The sequence below is a fragment of the Prosopis cineraria genome, unplaced genomic scaffold (assembly GCF_029017545.1).
Source record: "Prosopis cineraria cultivar Desert tree isolate PC_DT_omini unplaced genomic scaffold, ASM2901754v1 PC12, whole genome shotgun sequence".
NCBI lineage: Eukaryota > Viridiplantae > Streptophyta > Magnoliopsida > Fabales > Fabaceae > Prosopis > Prosopis cineraria.
Window position 1 is genome coordinate 39,035,513 of NW_026555343.1, and position 27,856 is coordinate 39,063,368.

At 32.6% G+C, this 27,856-nt stretch overlaps 1 protein-coding gene and 1 pseudogene across 6 annotated transcripts; both read left to right on the top strand.

Moving 5' to 3' along the window:
• Positions 1–7,035: 7,035 nt before the first annotated feature.
• LOC129288608 (disease resistance protein RPV1-like) lies at positions 7,036–12,220 on the top strand. Of its 6 annotated transcripts, XM_054925267.1 has the most exons (6): positions 7,043–7,738; positions 8,194–9,271; positions 9,392–9,691; positions 9,773–9,974; positions 10,077–11,710; positions 12,059–12,220. In XM_054925267.1, the coding sequence occupies exons 1-5, from the start codon at positions 7,239–7,241 to the stop codon at positions 11,672–11,674; spliced, it is 3,678 nt and encodes a 1,225-aa protein (XP_054781242.1). In that variant the 5' UTR covers positions 7,043–7,238; the 3' UTR covers positions 11,675–11,710; positions 12,059–12,220. The 6 variants fall into 6 exon arrangements, with proteins under 6 accessions (XP_054781245.1, XP_054781243.1, XP_054781244.1 ...); XM_054925270.1 differs by lacking the exon at positions 12,059–12,220 and having other exon boundaries at positions 7,036–7,738; positions 9,773–10,454; positions 10,594–10,770; XM_054925268.1 differs by lacking the exon at positions 12,059–12,220 and having other exon boundaries at positions 7,038–7,738; positions 9,773–11,077; positions 11,158–11,342.
• Positions 12,221–16,081: 3,861 nt separating this feature from the next.
• Positions 16,082–27,713, top strand: LOC129287431 (disease resistance protein RPV1-like; annotated as a pseudogene).
• The last annotated feature ends 143 nt before the right edge of the window (positions 27,714–27,856 follow it).

The window sequence follows — 27,856 nt, forward strand, 5'->3', positions numbered from 1 at the left end:
TTTTTTTTGCTGTTTAGGTTGGTCAAGTAATGAAGCCCTAAACTCGTCCAATCAAACTTTTATCAACAGAAGAATTTTTTAGATTAAGGGCCATCTTATTCATGTTTTGAACTAAATCTCCTTTCATGTTGATATGTTTAAATTTATTTTATTGTGAAATTAAAATGCAGAAAATTATGGATATGTTGTTGTTGGAACATTTAATATTTCTAATTTGGAAGGAGTCCAAGCTGCTATCTATGTTGCAGACGAAAATAAAGTCTTGCTATGTTACAGGCAAGGAGACCCTCAATTTAAAATATGATTAGTACAGTATGTAAGATAAACATGTGTGGTATTTAGAAAAGTATATTTTATTGTTGTAATTTCTATACTTTATGCCTAATTTTTATTTTTAGTGACTTGAGAGCTTATAATGGCCATCCTCACTAAAGAAAGTTGCTTTAGTTGTTTGAAACCTTGGGTTGGGAACCACACGGTCCTTTGATCTAAATGTTTTTTTTTTGTGCTAAAAATATTATATTTATAATTGAATATTCTAAGAATATGTGGATTAATCATAAAGTGAAATATCTGGAATACTGAAACAATATTAAGGAGATGCATCAGTTAAACCATATTCTTTAATATGACATTATTACCATCCCCTATCCCCCTAGCCAGTCTCTTGGCGGACAACATTTTTTAATTTACTTCTAGAAAGCCCTCAATTTCTTTTGGTTGAATTTCTGGCCAAAGCAATTTTTATATGTCTGAAGTTAATAGAGGTTATTAATTTATTATCAAGGCAAGATAGGTATCTACCTGACTCTATATTGCCGTCACCTTTAAATGTGTATAATATGATGAATGCTATGGCCACTACTACCGATTTTTTTGTAACCAAAACCAAATATGAAATGTTATATTCTTACAGTTGTGAGTAGACATCCTTATGAAAAGTTTGACAGTATGCTTTGATAACTTAGAACCTACTCTATAAAAAGTAAAAAGCTATTGTCTTTGAGCTATTTAGCTGCTCTAAAGTCTAAACATATCCCTCTTTTCATGATTTTCATGGGTTTGGTTGAGCAATATGCTGTGTTCCTGTCACTATCACATATCACTCAAAGTTATTGATTTTTATTTAATCCTCGTGAGTTATTGTCTATGTAATTATGCAGAAACTGTGTACTGCTTCTCCTTCATGGAGATTCATTGGTGTTTGTTGTAAATACAATGCACGTTATGGTTGGATGTTATTAGGTGTTCTCATTAACTCTTTATGAAACTATGATCTAATGTATGGATTAATATGTTAACCTTTTAATGTTTGTTCTTTTCATTAAATCTCAATAGTCTATATATCAGATCTTATTTGAGTTTATATTCATTGGTTATTTATGTCTTTCACAACTAGTATTGATTTGTTTTTTTTTTTCCCTAATATTTTTAGGGTCTGGAGATGTATCTGACATTTGTTCCTGATTACTGCCACGACCCGTCTTTCGTGCTTCAGCTTATTTGAATTCCTTCATATAGTTTAGTTTTTTCACAGTAAATTCTTGGTGGTAAAATTTTTTAATTATAGTTTACTGTTATAAAGTTTGTTTCACAATATATTTAGATAGTCAATTTATAAATATTACAAAAATTTAAAATTAAATTGAATTGTTCAAATTAAATATGTATAATCCACTTTTTTTTTTTAATCAGTCAGTTCCTCCACAATGAAGACAAACCCATGTATTGTGTGTTATTATTGGATACAAAAATTTTCATTTTAAATGTAATATCTTTCTTAAAATATTTCATATTTTTTCATATAGATAATTACAATTATAAATTTATTATATTATTTATATTATATATAACAAACACCCACTTATATATTGAAGAAAAAAAAAAACAACACCACCACCACATATTATACACAATACACAAATATATATGACTCATGCACACGAACAGGGAGAGAGGAAGTGGAAAGTGGGAGAGGGATACTTGAAAATTGAGACGGTAGGCTATCTTGGGCTGGGCATAAACCTTTTTTTTTTTTTGGGAATTATGAGTACAGAACTTGGCTTGATTAAGGCCAAGTTCCGTACTTCCATATGTAAAAAAAAAAAAATTGAATCTTAGTCTGATATAAATTGAGTCTCTAATTTGTAGCAGCTAGAGAAATGTTTTTGAAAGTATAGTATATGGGTAAATAATTTTTTTTTTTTAGTATTGAGGTCAAATTGCCTTTGTTTACAGACAAGTGTTAAATGATTTTGAAATTATGCTGTAAGATCAAGAGACAAAAACGTAATTAATTTTTAGTGTGAAAAGACAAAACTATCCCTCAATTTATTTTTAAAAAACTCCTCAACCAGTCGTTGAAGCTCCGATGTCGGTGGCGAACCGCCCTACTGGACTAGCCATATGAGCTCTAGCAGATCAAGCCAGACCACTGCCGAAGCTTTGACATTGATCACCATACTGGCAAGTAAGGCTGACTATTTTTTTTTTAAGGTGGCCAAAATGAAATTTGAACCCATATCCTCGTGCCACCAAAAGGATTGTTAGCCACTAGGCTAACAAATCATTTTAATTATATAATGCAAATTTTTATATATATACTGAACTCTATTTACACTTTTCATGCCAACATTTATCAGAAGCTCAATGGTTACTTGTCATTTTACAAACGGCTACTTATTAAACTACTAATAGGATTTGTTAAAAATTTTAATACACATTGATTTTTAGAAATGCTTTCTTGATTTTATTACCAAGAATGAAAAATTTCCATTAGCAATTTAACAAGTAACCATTTGTGAGATGACAAGTCTTGTTACTGGCTTTGAAAATTTCTCTTAATAACTTGATAAGAAAATTTTAGCAAAATAACAAATTCCTATGAGCTTTTGACATATAAAATTTTAATAATAAAAACAAGTAAACATTTATAAAAACCACTCCATTAAATTTTTTTGACAAGTTCCCATTGATAATTTAACAAGTAACCATTCATGAAATGACGAGTTTCGTTATGTTTTAAAATTTGCTTTCACTTTTCATGCCACTATTTATCAAAAGCTTAATTGTTACTTGTCATTTTATAATAGCTACTTGTTAAATTAAGTAACGAGACTGGTCATGATAAGTAATGGGACTTGTCATTATTACTTAAGTAGCCGTTTGTAAAATGATAAATAACTATTAAGTTCTTGATAAGTATTGACATGAAAAGTGAAAGCAAATTTTAAAATATAATAGGACTTATCATTTCATAAATGGTTACTTGTTAAATTATCAATGGAAACTTATCAACAAAATTTAATATGAAGTAATTTTTATAATGTATACTTGTTTTTATTACTAAAATTTTACATGTCAAAAGCTCATAGGAACTTGTTAGTGTTCGTTTGAATTTCAGTTGGGTATAATAGATTATGAAAATAATTGATTAAATGGTAGATTTTAATCATAATTGATTATGTTATAACACAATCTGTTTGGATACTATTTTTTTAAAATTAATTTTAACAGAATTGAAGATGTTTAAATAATTTATTTAAAATTAATTTTAGCTGTATAGATTACCATAAAGGACATTGCTTTTTAAAATTAAATTATTGATAAATTTATATCTAATATTATTAAAGTTGTTACATTTTATTTAAGAAGTAAAATATATTATTTAAATTACATATCTAATTAATTAAAAATTTAAATTATTAACATTTAAATTTATAAGTAACTCAATATATGTTAGTTAAAATAAATTTAATAAAAGAAAAATATTTAATTCTTAAATATCAAACATCAATTTTACAACAACTAATGAAGATAATAATATACAAGTTGATCTCTAATGATATTATGAATATTAGTCATAGCTGATGAAGAAGATGTCATGGATGATGGTAAGGATGAATATTTATCAATGTCATAGTTTTCTTGATACTTATGCTCTTCCTGATTTTCCCTTTCATGACGCATAAAATCAGAATCAAAATTAGAGTGTATTCTAATGAAATTATATATTGCCATTGATGCAACAAACAATCTGAACTTGTATATCATAGTCAATAAATATTCTAGTATTGCTATGGTCCCATGAAGCTTTTGATTTATCGTTATTCATTATGCTATATAAAATTAATTGTATGAGAATAAAAAAAACTAACGGATTAATTATAGAAATTATAATTAAAACATTACATGACAAAAACTTGACAATATTTAGTCATCAAAATTTAACACCAACCAACCAATATTTCTATTATGTTCTTTATACTTCACATTTTTTTAAAAGAATAATGCAAACTTCAAATACCTATTAGCCGTATTTAATTATTTAAATATACATACATTTGCTTGGGCCAAGCCATACCAAATCAATTTTTCATGTTTCCATTGAAATATGGAACATCTTTTTCAATTTCTAGAGGAGCTAAAATCAACTTTCAACAGATTAATTTTATTCTTTCCCTACATCAAAATCTAGCAAAGAAAGGAATCAAAATTTGTCAATCCACCTCCTAGCTTGTTTGTGAGAGCATCTTGCTTTCCTATAGCAAGCCATGAGTTCAACTAGGCACAAAAACTTTACAAAGAAATAGCAAAATATACAAGCCACAACTAAGCTCAAAATCAAGAGAAAAACTCCACACCAGTCAAAACAAAGTCTTAGAAAAAAAAATAGAGTGTACCAGATCATTCAAAATAATGGTTGGAGAAGATCATTTACCTCTTAGCCTACTCAATACTTCACTCAAACAAATCAACGGAGATGGGAGATGAAGACACTGAACGACAAGTAGATTAAAGTCAGGGTGAGTAGATTGAGGCAAGACTAACCTTCTTTAACTATGGTCGGAGATTATTGTTGCTGGCCAAAGCTCGAAGATTGCAGATGGCGATCAAGGATGCCACAAGGATTGTACAGGACAAGGACCACAGATTTACACATAGATCGTGGATGGCCGAAGATCGTTGCCTCTGGCTGTAGATCGGAGACAACAGATGGTGACCACATTAGGGGTGGGAAGATGATGATGGAGAGACAGCACAAGGAAGCCATAGATCGATGAGGCTGAGAGATGAAAAACATGAGAGAGGGAATGATAAATGAGATAATACACATAAACAAGGGTAAGGGTAATATTGGCAAGTGGATCTGACAAAATAATTAATGCTACAATGGTAAAAAAAAATTTCTAAAGTTGGTTTAGATACATTATCAAATAATGTGCGTTTTGGCTATTTAATCGATTTTTGGGTTTTCCTACTACTTGGATAACTTGGCCTAAAAAATTGATTTTGGGCTAATTAATCGATTATTCCTCTTATCCAAATACACACTTATTTTGCTAAAATTTTCTCGTTAAGTTATTAAGAGAAATTTTCAAAACTAGTAACAAGACTTGTCATTTCACAAATGGTTACTTGTTAAATTATTAATGTGGACTTGTTAAAGAAATTTAATATGAAGTGGTTTTTGTAAATGTTTACTTGTTTTTATTAATAAAATTTTACATGTCAAAAGCTCATAGAAACTTGTTATTTTGCTAAAATTTGCTTGTTAAGTTATCAAGAGAAATTTTTGAAGTTAGTAATGGGACTTGTCATTCACAAATGGTTACTTGTTACATTATCAATGTGGATTTGTCAAAAAATTTAATATGAAATGGTTTTTATAAATGTCTGCTTGTTTTTATCACTAAAATTTTACATGTCAAAAGCTCATAAGAACTTGTTATTTTGCTAAAATTTTCTTGTCAAGTTATCAAGAGAAATTTTCAAACCTAGTAATGGGACTTGTCATCTTACAAATGGTTACTTGTTAAATTGCTAATGGGAACTTGTCATTCCTAATAATAAAACAAATAAGCATTTATAAAAATTAGTGTGTATTAAATTTTTTTAACAAGTCCCATTAGTAGTTTAATAAGTAGCTGTTTGTAAAATGATAAATAACCATTGAGCTCTTGATAAATATTGGCATGAAAAGTAAAAACAAAGTTAAGTATATATATATATATAAAATTTGTATTATATAATTGAAAGAATTTGTTAACCTAATGGCTAACAATCTTTTTAGTGGCCAACAAGATGTGGGTTCAAACTCCACCTTAGCTACCTTAAAAAAAAAATAGTCCACCTCCCTCATCGGTTCGGTGATCGACGCTAGAGCTTTGGCGATGGTCCGACTACTACTACCAAAGCTCATATGGCCGGTCAATTGGGGTGGTTTAGCTATCACTGTTGGAGCTCTGGTGGCTTGTGGCTGAGGAGTTTTTATTTTAAAAAATTGAGGGATAGTTTTGTCTTTTCATACTAAAAGTTAATTACATTTTAGTCTTTTGGTCCTGCAGCATAATTTTAAAAGTATTTGGTATTTGTTGGAAAATAAATTCTTTTAGTAGTCCTTGACTGTAATTTTTCCTAAATGTTTTGAAGCTGGGTGGAGAGTGGAGAATGGGTGAGAGGAGGAGAAAAAAAGGACAGGAAGTAAAGTCCGCATGGCAGAGATCAGCTTTTTTTCAACTTGAAACGAAAGGTAGCATTTTGAAATTTAAGAACAAAAATAAAGAAGGAGATTATTTTGACTGGCCATGTTAAAAGAAATATTTGCACGGAGCCGGTACTGTGGCTTTATTAGACGCATTTTAGAAGCTAAATTTGGTCCTCAATGTAAGTCATTGACTGTTGACAACTCTGCATTTTAAAACAAAATTTTTAATCTTTATTTTTTTTTTTGACTTCTCTGACTATTTTTCTCAATTTATTTTGGCTTCTCTTTCAAGCTTTGGCCATTGATTCATCAGTAACTTTTTTACTGTAAAAGTCCCATGAAATATTAAAAAATAATATTATATTAATTAATTATATTTTTTCTTTTTTTATTTTGAGAATTAGTTTTAAAATTTTATTTACAATAATTTTTTATATTATTGTTATATTAATATTGATAAAATTAATAAAAATAATTTATAAATATGATCCGAAGAACGGAAGAAGTATGACATACGACGAGATATGAATGAGAAATTGACGGCAGCAAGGGGGAATAAAAAAGCAACGTTTTTCATGTTTGTCATCGTCATCTCAAACGGCATCGATTCTGCAGAAATAAGTTATCGTCATCGAGTCGATTCTACAGAGCGCTTCCTTCACGAATGAAAATGCACTTTTCTCATCTCCATCATTTTGGCTGATCGAAAAGCTGAGTTTATTCTTTCCAGGAGTAGCTTACAGTAACTACGATGGGTACTGCTGCTTCAACTCCAAGCTTTTCCTCTCAACCGATTTCTTCAAAAAACTATGATGTGTTCATTAGTTTCAGAGGAGAAGACACGCGCAGAAATTTCACTAGCCATCTTTATACTGCTCTCACCCAAAAGTCCATAAGAACCTATATTGATTATCAGCTTCCCAAAGGTGATGACATCTCAGAATCGCTCATCCAAGCAATCAAGGATTCTCTTGTATCTGTCGTGGTCTTCTCTGAGAACTACGCTTCCTCAAAGTGGTGCTTAGATGAACTCTCCCAAATTCTCCGATGCAGGAAAGATCAGGGCCAGTTTGTTATACCTGTCTTCTACGAAGTTGACCCATCAGATGTTCGCAAGCAGAAAGGGACTTACCAGGAGGCATTTGCAAAACATGAGAGAGATTTCAGGCACAATCAGGACAAGGTGAAGAAATGGAAAGATGCTCTTTTCGAAACTGCCAATTTAGCTGGCTGGCACTCTCAATCCTTCAGGTAATTATTCCTTTACCAATATTGAATGATTTTCGAATTAATTATTTCTTGTCATTTGACTGGTTTCATCTTTTTCTGACTAGCCAGATCTTTGGTTCATCTAAGATTTTCATTTCAGGAAAATTAAAATTTTATAGACTCGTAACAAGTCATCCTGATCCATCACTTATATCTTAATACTAGCTATATGATGGCCAGTCCTGAAGCTATCAATGAGCACAAGAAACACAAATATAAAAGAGAGTGCATCTCATATAATAATATTAATCTCAGGAGCCGTACAAAACATGAATCAATCTTTTTTTTATCAATAATGTGTTTTTTTATTAATATTATAAACTGCTATGTTCAAAACTAATACTTAGTTCTTCAAATATAAGTTTTTCAACTTCTTTTCCTACGGTACTATATATATAAAACTTTTCTTTGTTTTGTTCAACATTTTTCATGTGCAGGGATGAATCTGAACTAATTCAGAACATTATCAACGATGTTTTGCGAAAATTGGATCACAGGCATCCAAGTATATTAGAAGGACTTGTTGGAATTGATGAAAACTGTGAATCTATTGAATTGTTACTGGAAAAAGTTCCAATAATTGGAATTTGGGGAATGGGCGGGATAGGCAAGACAACCATGGCTAAGGTTGTATTTGACAAACTATCTCCTCATTATCAAAGTTGTTGTTTCATTGAAAATATAAGGGAAGAGTCAAAAAATCATGGATTAAAATATATACGTGATAAGCTCGTTTCGGATCTTCTCATGGATGAAAACATACATTGGAGTCCACCAAAAGTCTTAGGATCTGATTTTGTTAGGAGAAGGCTAAGTTGGAGAAAAGTTTTCATTGTGCTTGATGATGTTGATAATCCAAAGCAATTAGAATATCTAGCAAAAGAATGTGATTGCTTGGGACAAGGCAGTAGAGTTATCATAACAACAAGAGATAAGCACTTGCTTATTGGAAGAGTAAATGAAATATATATGGCCAAGCCATTGAACTTTCAAGAGTCCTTCAAGCTTTTCAACTTGAAAGCTTTTCACAGAGATCATCCTGAAATTGGATATGAATGGCTATCAAAAAGGGTTGTTTTTTATACCAAAGGAAATCCTTTAGCTTTAATAGTTTTGGGTTCTTTTCTTCATTCCAAAACTAAAAAAGAATGGGATAGTGCATTGAGAAGATTGAAAAAGATTCCAAACCAAGATATTCAGGAAGCATTAAAATTGAGCTTTGATGGATTAAACGATGAAGAGAAGGAAATATTTCTAGACATTGCATTCTTTTTGAAAGGTGAAGTCAAAGAACATATAATACAGTTATTAGACAGCTGTGGATTCCATGCAAGCATTGGCATCAGAACCCTCCAAGATAAGGCTCTTATTACCATGGGAGAAAAAGTGTGGATGCATGACTTAATACAAGAAATGGGTTGGGAAATTGTTCGTCAGGAGTGCATCAAAGAACCAGGAAGACGCACCAGATTACGGGACCCTAAAGATGTCTATGATGTTTTGAGAAACAATCGGGTAAGAAAAAGAAGCCCTTCACCTCTTAAATAAACATGTGTGATCTATATGGTGACATATGTAGCTAGCATTGTTTAGCTTACTGACTATTTTTCTAATTTACATTATGATAATTGTTAGGGAACTGAAGCTGTTGAAGGCATAATATTAAACGTGTCTCGAATTAGAGATATATACTTGGCTGCCGACACCTTCAAAGAGATGACCAATTTAAGATTCCTTAAATTTTATTCCTCAAGCAATACTGGATCATGCAATGTGCACCTTCAAATGGGTCTTGAGTCTATTTCTAATAAAATGAGGTACTTTGAGTGGAATGGGTATCCTTCGAGCTCTTTGCCATCAACTTTTTGTGCTGAGAGCCTTGTTGAACTGAAAATGCAATTCAGCCAAGTCTATACACTTTGGGAGGGTGTGCAGGTACATTATGAATTAACAAGTTTTTCAGTTTTAAGGTCAATTGACATTTGAAGTCTTTCTGATATTTGTTAACTGTTGCAGGATTTTGTGAATTTAAAGAGAGTAGATCTTCGTTTTTCCAGAAAATTGATTGGGTTGCCAGATTTCTCTAAGGCCCAGAATCTTGAATCGGTGAATCTATATTACTGTGAAAGTTTGTGTTATGTTCATCCATCTCTCTTATCTCTCAATAGCCTTGTTTCGTTGGATTTAGGCAGATGCAAAAACCTTAAGAGTCTCCAAAGTAAGACTCATTTAAGATCTCTTAGAAAAGTCCTGGTTCATGACTGTCCTAATCTGACGGAATTCTCATTATCATCAGAAGAACTAAGATGTTTGTTTTTAGGATCGACTGGAATAGAAATTCTGCACCCATCAATTGGGAGTCTTACTAAGCTCAGAAGTCTTCATCTCAATGGTTCAAAATTGAAGAACTTTCCACTAAAGGAGTTGTGTTGCTTGAGATCTCTTGAGGATCTTGGCATCTACAAGCATGCATTCGACAAACCTGCGCTACATGTGCTATTTGAGAACTTGCGTGCTATACGGAAACTCTCTTTCCTGAATTGCTCTAACTTAACTGAGTTACCAAACAACATCAAGCAACTCTCAAGACTACAAAAGCTTTATTTAAGAAGTTGCAGAAATCTTCAATATTTACCAAAGCTTCCTCTATCCGTTAAAGAATTAGATGTCACCGATTGCACATCAATTTCAATCAACCGTAAGTTGTCAAAGGAAGTAGGAAAGCTGGTTCCAGCACTGCACGCTTCCTCAATTGGGCATCTTGCCAATCTCAAAACTCTACTTCTCAATGCTTCAAGTCTTGGCGATCTTCCACTAACTGAGTTATGTTGTTTTAGATATCTCATGGAGCTTCGCCTTCGTAAATGCAGACACCTAGTGGATGAACCAAAGCTACATATACTATTTGAATCCCTGCGATGTCTACAAATACTGGATTTGGAGGACTGTTTTAACTTAACTAAACTCCCCTACAATATCAGACATCTCTCACGGCTACAAAAACTTACTTTGAATGGTTGCACTAGCCTTCAGTTTCTACCACAGCTTCCACAGTCCCTTAGAAATTTTATTGTCAGTAATTGTACATCATTAGAGAAAGTGTTTGCTTCAACAATTTCAAGACTATTACGGGTAAATGGTCATAATTTCATTTCATTTCACAACTGTGAGAAATTGGATGTGCGTTCACGTTGTGCTATTGGGAAACATGTAGAGTTCTCATTGAAGCGAGCAGTACGTAACAAGCAAAGATTTACAGTTTTTTATCCAGGAAACAGCGTTCCGTTGTGGTTCGGGCATAATTGGTCAATGAAGGGTTTGGTAACTATTGAACTTTCTTTGGCTTCTGATCATTTATTGGGTTTTGTTTTCTGTTCTGTCATTCCTCAATTTGTCTCTAGGGAAAAAATTCAAGTGGCTGTGACTTGCAAGTGCTACTTTGAAGAAGGTGAAGCAATTGAATTCCAGATTTTTGATCCACAATATGCAGAATTCAGCTCAGATCATGTTTTGCTTTGTTGTGATCCATACTTCTCTAAATTAGTATTGGAGAGATTTAAAGGAAGCAATGGAAATGATGGAGACGCCACTTGTAACCAAAAGATTTTGTTCAGCTTCGTTTCTTGTGATGGCTTCATCCAAGAGTGTGGGATCTGCCCCATATATGCCTCTGAATATCAAAATTTTGTTCGACAAAGGAAAATGAAGCACGACTTGGGCAGGAGGTCAAAGAGGCATCGAGACATTGATGAATTAGAGTTGGAACCCAGTAAATTTGAAATGGGAATTGGAAGCTGTGATGGGAAAGAAACATTGCCTCTATGCAAAAAATTGAAAATGGATTTGTGGACTCTGTCTAAAGGACAAGAAGATATTGAAGAATTGGAAGCGTTGCTCATGAGAATCAAAATCCGCTAGAATCACTTCTTCAACAACACTAACAAATTACTAGTGGTATTAAACTTTCTATCATTACTTAACCATCAATATTCAATATCTCCCTCTTACATTTTATTTTTGACTTTCTTTCTGTGTGATTCCTCCAAAAAATTAGGAGCGTTTGCTCATACTTGATGATGGCACTCTCATAGCTGGTTTATCACTTTTACATGCTGGCAAGTGTGAAATATAGGTTTGGGCATAGTAAATGTTAGGTCTTAGCTTTTATATAGAATGTAATTGTCAAGTTTTTTAAAAACATGGTCTTTTTTCCTTTTGTTTTTGAACTCTACAAATCTGTTCTTTGATGTCCTTGTCTAAAGTTATTGCTTTCATGACTGCTTTTTGACTTGGTGCCATCAGCAGGTCCTTTTTTGGAGGACTTTTGAAATCTGATGAACTAGGAGTCAGGCGCCCATCTTGTTCGTGCTGCGATGCTTCTTAGTTTCCGAAGGAATATCAAAAATAATTTGAAAATGCAGAAACATAACAGAAGTTCTCAGTGCTTATGCTTTTATTATTCAGGCAATTTCTTCTGTCTTCATTACTGTTTTGCTTTCTTTGCTATGCTTTCTTCTTTTTATATGCTGTTTGAAGAACTCTATTAAATCAGGTTGTGTGGCTCAGTATTTTAAACTTAAGCTTATCTTTTCGGTGTTCGTGTAAAGTATTATATTCAAGATGTTATTAATTGTGGATTGTGAAGAGACATTGATTGTGCAGGAATTTCATCTCCTTGCTTGGACCATTTTCTGCGGCAGAGGATATCTTGATAAGGCTAGTAACGCACTGCAGAAGAACTGTTTCATAGCTAATCTTAATCATACTTGTAATGAGGCTTGAAGCTAGCAAGTACAATGGTATTTTATGGTGCAAGTGTGGTGGTGTGTATGGTTCTTGTAAATTTAAGTGTCTACTTGTTATAAGGATTACAAGTTACCTGCTCTGTGGATGTTTCTTGCCTTCTGTGATTCCATTTAATGAAGTGAATCGAGTTTTTTTTTTTTTTTTAATAACAATTGAGTAATTTCATTTCATGAAAATCGTAGTTTTAGAACTCCATGTCAATGAGCTATTACTCCTTCAAAATGAGTTCTAGATCGAAGTCGCTGAATATAATCAAACTGATTTTGATTCACATACATTGATGTTTAATTTGTGGATGAAACCAAAGTAGAGACTTGAAAACAGAGCATGAACGAACGTCCCAAAACTTGCGCAAGCCAACTTGCCATATTATAGTTATTGTGGTTATTATTATCGCAGATGATCGGTCCACGTTGCTTGGCCTTTTCCACTATCGGGGGGTGTTTGGATTTAAGTTGGAAAATTAAGTTTCGTTATAAAAATTGATTTTAAATATTGAAAAATATAATTGAAAATTGGGTAAATTTATGGTTAATTTTTTGAAAATAGAAACACACCCCCATTACATACTAAAATTAATCATAAGTCAAAACCATGATTTTCTTGAAAAATATTTAAACACCCCAATCACATGTTAAAATAAATTATAAATTTAAAACCATAATTTTTTTAAAAAATATCCAAATACACACACACTAGTATCAAAATCAATTATAAATGCAAAATAATATTTATCTCATATATTATTATCACATGCTCTTCAATTTAGCTTTTTAAGTATACTTTTTTTTTAAAAAAATGTCAAAAACCATATAAACTCTATTAAAAAAATATCACTCCAAATCCTTATACTTCAATTGTCTATTATATGCAGTCCTTGGAGTTTATTTTAGTTGTTCCTCATCCTTTCTATTTCCATATGCATCACAAAATCAGTTATAAAACTAAAACCATTATTCAAGCATTTTTGTAAATTGCAAATTCAAGACATCGTGAATTAAATTTTATTTTGTTTAACTCTGACCATTTTTTTCTTCAAAATTGCTAGTAATTAAAAGCAGACTTTAATGTTCTGTTTAGGATAAACCTAAAATTGTTTTTCACATGAGATCCAGTGAGGGCATGCACCGGATCAAATCCCATGCAGTGAAAATGGTGCAATGTTTGGGATAAAATGTGATCATTAAATAAAATGCATCGTATGTGATCTGCCCGGGCACGCGTCCCTTTAATATGCAGTTGGCTTCCCAGCGGAGGTGTGGAATTTAAATCCTTCAGTTAAAGTCAAAAATAAAAGGTAGGGTTTAGAGGTCAAATTTGAATGTTCTATTTAAATAAGGGTTTAAATTTTAAAAATAATTTTTTTTAAAGTAATCGAGTTTGAAAACTTGGTCTTGATAAGTTCTGTAAAAAAGAGCTTGGCCCAGATGGCCCTTTAAGCTCTATTATATTATTATTATTATTATTATAATAATTATTATTATTACTTTCTTTGGTGAAACATATATTTGAACTCAATAACCTGCTCATCTAATCTACATGCATTATATTATTATTAATTTTAATTTATTTTAAAATTACTTTAATATAATTTAATAAATATCAGTGTATAGAATAAAAATGTTAATATTTTTTATTTTTTTATAATTATTATGTTTGTGTATTTATAAAAAGTGAACTGTTTTTTAACTAAGATTTAAATTTTATTACTAGACTTCTAAATATGTGTTATTTAATTTCTAAAAAATTATGAGGATTTTAATTTTTTTAATTTTAAAATATTTTAATTAATTTATAATGTTTAATTTTATTTTATTTTTTTATTTTTTAAAGTCCTGAGCCCTTCACATAAGGATCGAGCTTAAAAAATGGGGTTAAAAATGGAGAATTAGGATTTAGGGCTCAGGCTTTTATTGAACCCATAAGAGCCCCACCCGCATTCCTAGCTCTACTTCAGATTTAATATTTTTTATTTTACATTTTTAAAAATAAAAATTATATAAATTGTAAAAAAAAATTTAATAAATCTATTCACTCATCTAAACAGTTTAGATTTAATATAAAAGTCCACATTTAAGATCAATTTTTTTAAAAATTAACTTTCTAAATATATTTTGAACAGTATAGATTTAATATTAATTTTTTTTATAGATTGGTGAACAAATTTATTAAAATGTTTATAATTTATATACCTTTATTTTTAAAATAAAAATAAAAAATAAATTCCATATCTTTTCAGCAAAATCGCTGAGGAGAGAGAGAAGCTGACACCCTTTAATATGGAAGCCAATGCATGCAATATTTTGCAAAATACTTAAGTAACAGATGCTATTAATTTGGCCAAAAAAAAAAAACAGATATTAATTAAAACACACTGCTTTCAGGCACGATTGACCCTACCATCACCTTCCCATCCTCAGTCGGTGAAAGTTTCAGGAAAGTAACCGAGCGATTGAATTTTTATTCAAAGTTTCCACCATAATGATTATGCAAGGGAACATGGCATGTCGTGATTTCTTTGTCTAAATTGAATGCCATGTAATATGTTCCAAAAGAAATATTACATAGTTTAAAAAAATTAATTAACTATAATAATTATATTTAAAAATAAAAAAATAGATTAAAATGCTCCATGTTAATCAATATATGCATGTATTAATTTTTTTTCGTTAATGTAAATTATGAGGGGTAATTTAAAAAATATATAATAAATATTTATTGAACTAAGTGATTCTGCTTATATAAAAAAAAATAAGTAAAAAATAATAGTTTCTCTTACAAATAAAAACAGAGGGAGTATGGTATATTTATTTTATTTTTTTATATTGCCCTTTTTAATGTTGATACATTTTTCCAAAATTACATTATATGAGTTTAAATAAGAATAAAATTGAATACTTTTTAAATTTTTAGATAAAGTTATGGGTTTAAAACTCCTTATTAATTTTGATGATACTGCTGGACATGCCTTAGAAAAGGCATAATTATTATTGCATCCAGCCACATTAACTCATCAAGTCAAGGAAGCTGCTGCAGTGAAGCATCCGAGTAATTGGGATTGAGTTGATGTTGATCAATTTTCCAAAAGAATTATTATTTAATTTATTTATTGGTATTAAGTTTCAATATCATCCATTAAACGTACAACCGTTTCACATGCAAATGCAATTTCCCCAAAGACTTGGCTTCATGAACTCCACATATTACCAATCTCTCCTTTGGACTCAATAAGCCATTAACAGCTACTAATCTATGTATTATGCCTCATGCATGCTTGTTATATTGTGTGAGCTGCCCACCTTGTGTGTCCATTCAAACCCTATGTTGTGCTAATTTCATTAATGTATTACAAACAAAAAAATAACAATTAATCATGCGTCAAAATATGAATATCGTAGTTCATTTCGAGTTAATGCGTGAGATCCACTTTAGTTGATTTATTTAGAAAAGTTGCCTTTGCCGATAAAATCATCGCTAACGTGCCTGCAAGTTTTCCAATGTGAAAAGGATAAATTCACTTACTGTTTATCTCTCTCTCTCTCTCTCTCTCTCGCTGAAGACTTAAAAGTCAGTCAAGTCTATTATCTGCTGCCATACTCAATCGTCAGTATTTCCATTTCTCGGCAAAGAAGAAAGTGAGAGAGAGCAGATCTGTTTGCTTGCCGTGTACCTCGAATAGCTGATCAGAATACCATGGGTGCTGCTGCTTCATCAGCATCATCATCATCATCATCGTGTTCAGAAATATGAAGTGTTTCTGAGTTTCAGAGGAGAGGACACTCGCAGAACCTTCGCCAGCCATCTCCACACTGCGCTATGCCTGAGAGGTATTGAGACCTGCATAGATTATCAGCTCCCAAAAGGTGATGACATCTCGGACTCACTGATCCAAGCAATTCAGGATTCAAGTATAGCTGTGGTGATCTTCTCTCAGAACTATGCCTCCTCCAAATGGTGTTTGAATGAACTCCGTGAGATCCTTCGGTGTAAAGAGCAGCAGGAACAGCTTGTGGTTCCTATATTCTACGAAGTAGACCCATCTCATGTACGCAATCAAAGGGCATCTTACGAGGAAGCATTCGCAAAACATTTGACGAAAAACCCAGACAAGGTGGATCAGTGGAGACAAGCCCTCTTTGAAACTGCGAGTTTAGCTGGCTGGGACTCTCGCCTCTTTGAGTATGTCTTCCTTCATTCCTTAAAAGTTTTAACTAAATTTTTGCATCATCAGTACGCGTCATTACCAATTAATTGGCTTCAATTCATCGTTTATTGCAATTAAACCTTTGATTATCTTGCTGATCAGAATCTTTTTTTTCTTTCCTTGAGTTCATAATACAATATAATTGTGTTGTTAACTTCTCTGACAACTGATTAGAAATTGTATTTGTAATTGGTAGTTCTGGATTATAATTTTGGGGTTACTTCCGTCTTTCAATTTAGTGGACTTATCTTCTAATTGTACGTTAGCTCTGAGCTTGGTCATCCTTTTTTTTTTTTTTATCTAATTCTCGGTACCAATAACTTCAATAGCAGAGTAAATCACACACACACACACATGATATTACACTTTTTTTTTTATCATAATTAAAGTTATCTAGATTTTATAGACTTTTCTGAATCATTCAAAGTTATGTACAACCTTTAAAAACAAAAAGCAATATTCGGATCTTTTTTTATGCACAAACATCTTATTTATTTTTTCATGCCACTTTTGTATGCATATTTTGTAAACAAACAAGAACTTCGTATAATTTACTCTTGTTTTAGGGGAGTCGTTATTATTTTGTCAAATTTCACTTAAAAGTTTTGAAAATGAAGAAAAATTCTATACACTTTCATAAACGTAACTCTAAGGACATATTTGTATAATTCAATTAACTAATAATGTTTATACAAATATATCAAACTATAAACTTTTTTCCTTCTCTCTTCTCTTCACGTGCCTTCCTTCTTCTCCTCTCTTCTCCTCTCTTCCCCTCTTTGCTTACTACCCCACGATAATTCCTTTCCTTTCCTTTTCTACCTTTTTTTTTTCTCATTCACACTTGATATACAAAATGACTAGTCAAATATACTATTTATCAAGGTTTTAAAAATCAAATTGATAATTGAACAGATTAAAATATTGATTCACAATTCAATGTTTAACCATGATTGAATTAAGATCAAATAGTTTATGATTAAATTAATATTTTAATATAAAAACTTAATAGTTAAAATCAATAAATTTCACAATTTAATTTTAAAATATGCTAAAATTTATGTCAATAAATATCTATTTTAATAAAGTCACTTGTAATATTTTTAGATTTTATAATAGATATTTATTTATTTAAAACTCAATATGTTACTTTTGTTAAATGGAAAAAAACATATGCTTTTTGACTAAACAAGTCCTATCATCTCAACTAAAAATATTTTACTGGACAAAAAGACTAAAAATGTTTTAATATTAATTTGTAAACTCCAATCAATACAGTGCCACTTTTCAATTTTTTTCCCTCCTCCTTCATGGCTGTTCCGTTTTGCCAGGGGACTCTATTCTTCTTTTTCAAACTGTTCCTGTCCGCTCTACAATATTATTATATTGATGGCATTAGATTAAATAAATACTAAATAAATGACCAATTTTAATGATCATGGAGACAGGAGGGAAATCGTACGGATAAGAGCCAAAGGTATGAAAATGAAAATAAATTCATTCATTACCTTTTACACGCATTATCTCTCAATTATCATGGGACCCGCTTTCTCGGAATACAAAGTGGGAAAACTTCATCTCAACGTTCTTCTTCTCTCTGCCACCGAGGGTCTCCAACTGCAGCTTTTCAACTTTCTTGCTGCTTGATGGTTTCGTGACATATTTGGTAGTTTTTGTGACTGAAAAAGCACATCAAGAGTGTGTTTTTCTGCAAAACGTTTTCTTTCCTTAAATTTTTTCCTTAAATCACTTTCATCCTCTTCATGTTATCCCTTTTCATGAACCGGCTAAACTAGTGAACCTGTCAATTTTTATGGCTTTCCTGGTTCGTTGACTGGTTAACCAATTCTTGACTGGTTCAGTTACTCTCCAATTTTTCTGCCTTACCCAAACAGGACCAATGACTAGTTTAACCGGTTGCATCAGCCGTTCCGATTCAGTTTTTAAAACGTTGCTATTTATAGATGGAAATAAGCTTGCTCAACAAGTCACTCCTCTTGAAACGTTCCTTGTCTTACGCTCCAAGTTGCATTTTTATTTTATTATTTTTTTGTTTTAGCAGGCCACTTAAATTAGTAATGATAATTTAACTTTCCCCTCATTACTAATTTTTTCATTGACTTATTTTCTTGAGATTATGCCCAAAAGCTTTGGAAACTTTGTCAGCTTCTCAATGTTGAGACCTTTGGTGAAAATGTTAGCTCTTCACTTGAATTATCTTGATCTCTCCTGCTAGTACCTTTTTTTCGAATAAAGTGATACTCCATCTTTATATGCTTCGTTCTCGCATGAGCACTTGGTGGTGCAAATCCTTCAACAATTGCGTTAACCATGTGCTCTTCTTTGTTGCCATTATTCCTGCATGATATTATGCTTATAGTGTTGAGAATGATATTGTTGGTTGCCTTTACTGCACCAAGGGACAACTCCAGAACCCAAGCTAAATGCATAACTAGTGGTTGATCTTCTGGTATCACAATCATCGGCATAATCAACATCACAATATCCTTCTCGTTTGCATGCTACTCCACTTTCGTAGAATATACCAAGGTCAAATGTCCCTCTTTATATCTCAAAATTCTTCGATTTGCTCCCATAAGCGGATTTTTTAGAGCTTGCATAAATCAACTAACCACTCCAACTGCAAATGTAATATCTGGTTGAGTGAGTGTTAGATATATCAGACTTCCCATTATCAATCTGTACATCACTGTATTCTTCAAATCTTTCCTTCTAATATGCTTAGCTTGGAGTTCACTTTTATTGAAAGTACAAGAGGTTTGCTTCCAATTATTTCGTACTTTTAAAAAAGATCTCTTGCATACTTCTCTTGACATAAAAACAATCCTTCTTGCATTCTCTTCACTTCTAATCCAAGACAGTGATTCAGTTGTCCAAGTTCCTTCATCTAGGTGCGAATTGATAAATTTTCCTTGGTCTGCTAAATTTCTTATTCATTGTCTCCAATGATAATGAGATCATCTACATATATCAGGATTTTTTATAGTCTCCTTTGTCGAGCTTTCACAAACAAACTCAAATCAGATGATGCAACCTTACAGCTATTACGAATGAGAAAGTCATCAATTTTCCCATACCAAGCTCTAAGGCTTGCTTCAACCCATATAAGGCCCTTTTCAACTTGCACACATATCCAGGATTGAGTTTGCTTTCAAACCCTTTAGGTTGCTTCATGTATACAACTCAATCAAACTTTCTATTTAGAAAGGCATTCTTCACATCCATTTGCCACAAATTCTAATACTTATTAGCTGTAATCGCTAGCAACACACGAACATTCGCAATTTTGGCTACTGGACTAAATATCTCATCATAGTTCAATCCATATTACTATGAAAAACCACTTTTCACCAATCTAGCTTTATATCTTTCAAATGATTCATCTAGATGAATCTTTATCTCATACACTCATTAGCATGATATTGGTTTCACACCCTTTGGCTTTGGAATTAAATCCCAAGTTTGACTTTCTACAAGAGCATTCATCTCTTCTTCCATAGCCTTCCTCCATTCTGCTTTCTGAAATGCTTCTTCAAATGACACTGGCTCTTTTTCTTCTTCTACCAAAGCAACATTGGCATACTTTGGATTTGACTTCCTTGATTGGCTTGATCTCTTCCATTCTAGTGCTGAAGTCTCTACAACCAATTGATCTTCCAATATTTATGTAATTGGATGATCATCTGGCTTTGTTCTCTAATAAATGCTGGCGTTGTTATTTAATTTCTTGATAATATTGGCATTGATTGAATATGCCATCATGACTTGGTTTTAGTAGCCTTGTGTTTTACTAAGTAATTATGGTTCCATATCAGTGAACTCACAATTCCAAACTATGCATGAGTAGAATCTCCCCCACGTACAATTATGTACAATGATGTCACACGGACCGGACCTAGAGTAGCTTCAATGCGTAGATTCTTTTTTGATATGGAAGAACAAGCTAAGCTGCAACCACAGAGCATACTCAAAACCAAAACTCTGATACTACTATTAGGATTTGTGAGCGGATAAAACCTAAGATACTTTAGGAAATAAGAGGGACTTAACTAAGAAAATTTTATTGCAAATTCAAACTACAAAATGCACTAAACTACAAACTTTTTCTCTTCCCTCTCCTTGCATGCCACTCTTCTACTTCCTCTTCCTCTTTCCTCTCTTCCACGCTTTGCTCACCACCCCATCGCAACCCCTTCTTTCTTTTTCTTCACACACCACTTGATGCACAAAATGACTAGCCAAGTGCACCATTTATAGTTAGAAATGAGCTTGCTCAACAATCCACTCCTCTTGCTTGAAACCTTCCTTGTCTTACTCTCCAAGTTGCATTTTTATGTTATTGTTTTTTCAGTGGGCCCCTTAAATTAGTAATGATATTTAACACAATATACTTGGCTATCACTTCGTTTAAAAACTTATTTGCTTATTATTTTTTTCAATTGATGTTTAATACTTTTCACTTTTTTAATCTTTTTTGACATATTAGGAGGGAAGCAGAGCTCATTCAAAATATTGCCAATGACATTATGCAAAAATTGAACCGTCCATCTTCAACCGCACTAGCAAACATTGTTGGAATTAACAAAAATTGCGATCGTATTGAATTGTTCTTGGAAAGATTCTCTACAATTGGAATTTGGGGTATGGGCGGAATAGGTAAAACAACCATGGCCAAAGTTGTGTTTGCAAAATTCCGCTCTCAGTTTGACAGTTGTTGCTTTTTGGAAAATTTAAGAGAAGAGTCAGAAAAACATGGGTTAAAATATATACATGATAAACTTCTCTTTGAACTATCAAATGATACATTTCTTGAAAGGCTTAGTCGTAAAAAAGTTTTGATTGTACTTGATGATGTTAGCAACACAAGTCAGTTAGAATATTTAGAAAATGAAGCTCCTCGTTTGGGACTGGGTAGTAAAGTCATCATAACAAGTAGAGATCAGCATGTACTTGATGAAAGAGTTGACAAAATACACAAGGCCATAGCATTGAACTATGATAGCTCACTTCAGCTTTTCAACCTCAAAGCCTTTCGAAAGAATGGTTATAAAAGTGAGTATAAAAAATTAGTTGAAAAAGTGGTGGCCTATGCCAAGGGCAACCCATTAGCCTTAACTATTTTGGGTTCATTTTTGCATTCCAAAACTATAAAGGAATGGGAAAGTGCATTGGTTAAATTGGAGAAGAGGACCTATCAAGATATTCAAGCTGTGCTAAAATTGAGCTATGATGGACTAGATGACGAAGAGAAAGAAATGTTTTTAGATATTGCTTGCTTTTTGAAAGGTGAATCTAAGGGAGATGCAATAACAACATTAGAGGGTTGCGGCTTTCATGCAAGCATTGGTTTGAGAACCCTTATGGATAAAGCACTGATAAGTATTGACTATGACACTGTGCAGATGCATGATTTAATCCAATCAATGGCTTTAGAAATTGTTCGTCAAGAGAACATAAAAGATCCTGGAAGACGAAGTCGACTATGGAATCCTGATGAGATCTATGATGTACTAAAAAATAATCAGGTAAAGGGAAACATTACTTTTCTAACAAGACGTGTTACCAACAATTAAGGAGAATTGTTAATACAATGCAATTAACTTACTTTCATTTGGATGTTGTTCAGGGATCTGATGCAATTCATGGCATAATCTTAAATTTGTCTGAAGTTAGAGATATACAATTGAGTATTGATACCTTTAAAAAGATGACTAATTTAAGATTTCTGAAATTCTATTCCCCCCGGGATGAAAGATCATGTATAGTGAATCTTCCTTCAGGGCTGGATTCATTTTCCAATTCATTAAGGTATCTCCAGTGGGACAAATTTCCTTTAGAGTCTCTGCCATCATTATTTTGTGCTGAGAAACTAGTTGAACTTCGCATGCCTAACAGCAACCTAGAAAAACTATGGGATGGAGTGCAGGTATAAAATGCAAATATGATGAGTTTTGATTTTTCTCCCTATTTTAATTGAAATTTAACACTTTGTATCCTATGTAATATTTTTCTTTTTAATTGTTGCAGAACTTGGTGAATTTAAGGAACATAGACCTTACTGGATCTAAACAATTAATAGAGTTGCCAGATTTCTCAGCTGCTCAAAATCTTGAAGTGGTTTATCTTTCAAGTTGTGAAAGATTATGCCATCTTCATCCATCTATTTTATCTCTCCCAAGATTGCATGATTTGAAACTTTCCTATTGCAAAAACCTAAAGAGTTTGAAGATGGAGAGTCATTCAAATTCTCTCTCAAGCCTACTTGTTAATGGTTGCTACAGTCTTAAGGAATTTTCATTCTCTTCAAACAAATTACTTAATTTAGACTTACTTCTAACAGGCATTGAGATATTGGACTTATCAATGGGCCATATGAAGCAACTCCAACAACTCTCTCTTAATGGCTTGACATTAAAGAATCTTCCAGTTAATGAGATTTGTTGCTTGAGATCTCTTCGGGAGCTTTATCTTTATGGTTGCATAGAAATAATTGACAAATCAAAGCTACATATCTTATTTGATGCTTTGCTATATCTAGAATCAATTGATTTGGATGGGGCATGCAGATTAACTGAACTTCCAAACAATATCAAGCATCTCTCAAGGCTAAAATCTCTTTACATAAACAATTGCAAGAGCCTTCAATCTTTACCAGAGTTTCCACCATCTATTGAAAGATTAAATGCTTGCAACTGCATCTCATTGAAGACACTACAACTCACTTCTCATTTTGAATCTTCATTATTGGCAAATGAAATAATCTCGGGTTCAACACTCTGTTCCTCAATTGGTTATCTTAGAAATCTTTGGGACCTTGATCTTAGTGGTTGTGAACAATTGCATGAATTGCCTGAAATCATCAATTCCTTATCTTCATTATCTTCATTGGATTTGGAAGGAAGCAATGTAGAGAGCTTGCCTGCCAACATCAAGCATCTTTCAAATCTAACAGGTATTTGGTTGAGAAATTGTAAAAGACTTCGTACTCTACCAAGATTGCCACCATCCATTGAAACAATTAACACTGATGATTGCATATCATTAGAAATTGTACCTCCCTCAATAACTTGTATGCCACAACTGACGTTCCTAAGTTTGAAACATTGCTTGAAATTGGAGAATCGTTTTTTATCCCATGTTATAAAATGTGCTTGTTTCTCATTAAAGCGATCAGTGTACACCAACAAAAGAGGTGGTATTTGTTACCCTGGAAGAAAAGTTCCAAAGTGGTTTAAGCAGAGAACAAAGACTTCCAACTATATAACTCTTGAGCTTCCTTCAACCGTGAACAATCTTGTTGGCTTCATTTTGTATTGTGTTCTATCTCGTCGCTCTAGTGGTCACTTGCAATGCCAACTTTATCATGATGGTAAACAAGGAAAACCCTTAACCTTTGATATGGTAACAAAAGAATTTATTTCACATCATGTTTATCTATGGTGTGGTCCTGCCTCATTGATATTCTTCCCGATAACAATGGACAATCAAGACACCAATTACAGGCCAAAGGTATCATTTGAATTCTCTGTTGTTGAGACAATCCTAAATAAGGGCTTGTTTGAGAAAACAAAACATGATGGTGTGATTGAGGCATGTGGGGTTTGCCAATATATGCCTCGGAATATCACAACTTCCTCCAACAAATGGAAATAGAGTCAAAGTTGCTTGTCCAAAAAGAGACTTGTCATGATGCTGATGAGCACTCACTTTATGGAATACTAGAATATGCTAGTTCCTCATTGATAAAAGGCAAATGTGACAATTTTGAAGGAAGCATTGTTCCAAAGTGGTTTACAAGCAAAAGTTCGATTATGTGGTCTAGAAGACCATGTGTGAGTGTTCAACTTGGTCTAAATATTAACAACATAATGGGTTTCATCTTCTGCTTTGTTATACCTCATTTCTCCTCAAAAGAAAGGGATCTATGTCACTCGTCATGTCGATGTTGTCTATATCGTGGGAGATGTTGGCGTAACTTTTTGGAAGGTCCAAGAGGATGGCATTATTCAATGATAAAATTGAATTCAGATGATATTTTTCTGTGGTATGATCCCCTCTTCTGTGAACTCATACTGCACAAACTTCGACAAAAAGGAAAGGATTATAGTGAGAAGCTTAAATTTGAATTTTACTTTGGGGATTGTTTAATCAAAGAATGCGGTGTTCGCCCAATATATGTCTCAGAGTACACAAACTTTGTTCAACAAAAGAAAGTGAAGGAAACTACTCAAAGAAAGAGGCATCGGAACATTGATGATGACCAACACCAACTCCCTCCAACAAAGAAGTCCAAGGAGTCTTCAATCATTCAATCCAGTCCCTTGAATTTTGAGTCCAAGACATCTCATAATGTCCATGATTTGCTTCTTATTCTGTCCCAGTTGAATTTGGAATCTTCAAAGAATCACACTCATCACAAATAAATTACCTAGGATCCACTACTTGATCGGTATGGATCTCTCTTTCATTTCATCTATTAATTAAGTTTGACTTTGGTACACCATGGCTAACCTGATAAGCAAATATAGATTATGCTTTTAAATATGTTTCCTTAATTGGTAATATATGTAATTCTATTAATACATTTGAATCCAATTATTTTCAAAATTAGGATTTCTTACAATGAATACGTATCTTCTCAGACAACTTCACTGATATGTTTCTTGACGCTGGAGTCCAGTAAAGGAAAACATAATGGGAAATTTGCTATGTCTAACTTAGCTTCATTAAATAACGTGATAAAAAAAAAGCGTCAGTGAAATAAGCAACCAGAACTTGAGATGATTAGATTTTGGATGAAGATGATTATTAATTTATATTAACTAATATTATTATATATGCCCTCACGTCTTTGCAGTTTGACATAGTTATGTTATTCAGTCATCATTCTCAGCCAAAAAAAAGCTGACGGTGAAAACGATGGATGTTGCTGTTTCGCACTCTCTACTCAACCAATTTCTTCAAAAAAGCTTGTCTGGAGGTGAGGACACCCGCATAAAATTGACATGTTCATATTGTTCTCGGAGATAAAGGAAAAGTGATGTTTGACATTAAGATGGTTACTAGTCTCGAGAGTCAGACTTTCTTCTGTTTTCTTTCATAACAGCTTTCTTCTCTTAGTTATGCTTTCTTCTATTTCTCTGTTTTTAGAAAGCTGAGTACTGAAATGTGTATTTGTGGCTTTTCAATTTAAACTTTGTAATTTAAAAATTATCTTCAAGTTATCATTAACTTCAGTTGTAGATCCTGACGACAGACATCGACTGTACTGTCCAATTATTCTAATAATATGGAAAATTGACAGAGACCAGACGTGACTAATTACTTTTTCTTATATTTCATTAAAATTTTGTCGTATTAATTAAATGGTTGCTTTTTCTTATATTTCATGAAAATTAATTACTTCCTACATTGTTTTCTTTTTTAACCATTAGATTAAGACAACATCAGTTATTTAACCACATTTCTTTAATTTTGATGAGGTTGTTAGAAGTGATTTATATAACCAAACTTGAGCATAGTCGACATCATAGTTGCAGCACACAGCCGCCTTGACTGAATATGTATGTATCGTGTGGGTGACAATTTTAGGGATAGTAAATAAATATGTAAAGTTAGAGATATTCTGAACAAAATATATAATCCTATTGATTTGTTTAAATCCTCTTTATTTTTAAAAATTTGGCTTTGATTTCTTCTTGGCTTGTCACATTATGTGAGTTTCTTCTCAAACAACTTCATTGGTATTTTTCTTGATGTAGAAGTCTAGTCATGCAGCAACAAGTAATGTGCAGTGCAATTGGATTGAAGGATAACATGTCAGGAAACTTGGCATGTGGTGGTACTTCATTAGATAACATAATAAATCATGAAAAAGCTAAAATAAACAAAACTTGGGTTGATTAAGTTTTTATGGACTGAAATTGCATGCCTCTCTTTTCACAGTTTTCTCTCCCAACTCTTTCACACAAGTCATATCAATTACAATGAAGTGGTGAAGCTTTCATCTTCTCTGCATGTCATAACTTATTGGTGATCAAATGTTGCAACTTTCACTTTTTTGAAAACTACTTTTCATTTGTTCTTCTATTTTGCAGGATTTCTGTCTGTTTACAAGAGTTCAACTTCTACAGCAGAGGCTTTGGAAAAGAGTCTTCATGATTTAGCCAACTGTATTTGTAGGTATAAATTGTGGTGAAGCAGTGAAGCTTTTATCTCCTCTGGATTTCATAACTAAGTATTCGTCAAATGTGGAGGGGTGTGTTGATTGCTATCACAGCTGATGATGATTGCAGCAAGCAGAGGTTAGACAGTATCCAAGAAAATTCGCGGAATTGATTTTTAGTTACATATCTTCTTTCCGATGCAAGCCCTATATTCAATCACTAATACATATCAACTAATTATGTTCGCCCGTCTTTGCAGTTTGACATAGTATAACACTATGTTGTGTTCAGCCATCGTTCTCGGCCAAGAAAAGCTGACAGTAACAACCATGGATGCTGTGCTTCATGTGCTATTCTCAACCAATTTCTTCAGAAAAAGTGTGATGTGTTCATCAGTTTTGGAGGTGAGGATACCCGCATAAAAATGATGTGTTGATGCTGTTCTCAGAGAGAAAAGAAAAGTGATGTTTGGCATTAAGAGGGGTGGGCGTTGAAATCTGAATGGGTACGTGTGGCTTTTCGAATGATTTAAAAATTATCTTCAACTTGTCATAAACTTTAATAGTAGATCATGATGACGGACACTGACTGTGCTGTCCAATTTGTCATGTTAATTCAATGGTTAATAACACACTGTATAATGACTTAATGAGGCTTGAATTATCCGGCCGTGCAAAGGTATTTTATGACATGCATGTAGTGCGTGTGATTGTTGTAAATATTAAAACTCCAGTTGGTTACAAGGAATATACAAATGATATGATTCGTACAGTAGAATCTTGATCAAATGTTGAATAATGACACGTATCATCTCATCATCTACATTAATCACGCTAATGCTTTATTTGGATGAGAAGAAAAATAAGGAGCAAAGAAAACTAAGGGATAAAACTCTTAAACATA

Excerpts from the sequence above, each read along its gene's own strand:
- LOC129288608 (XM_054925265.1), top strand. The coding sequence starts at position 7,239 with ATGGGTACTGCTGCTTCAACTCCAAGCTTTTCCTCTCAACCGATTTCT. Across the intron at positions 9,272-9,391 it reads ATGTTTTGAGAAACAATCGG|GGAACTGAAGCTGTTGAAGG; the intron begins GTAAGAAAAAGA and ends GATAATTGTTAG. Across the intron at positions 9,692-9,772 it reads CACTTTGGGAGGGTGTGCAG|GATTTTGTGAATTTAAAGAG; the intron begins GTACATTATGAA and ends TAACTGTTGCAG.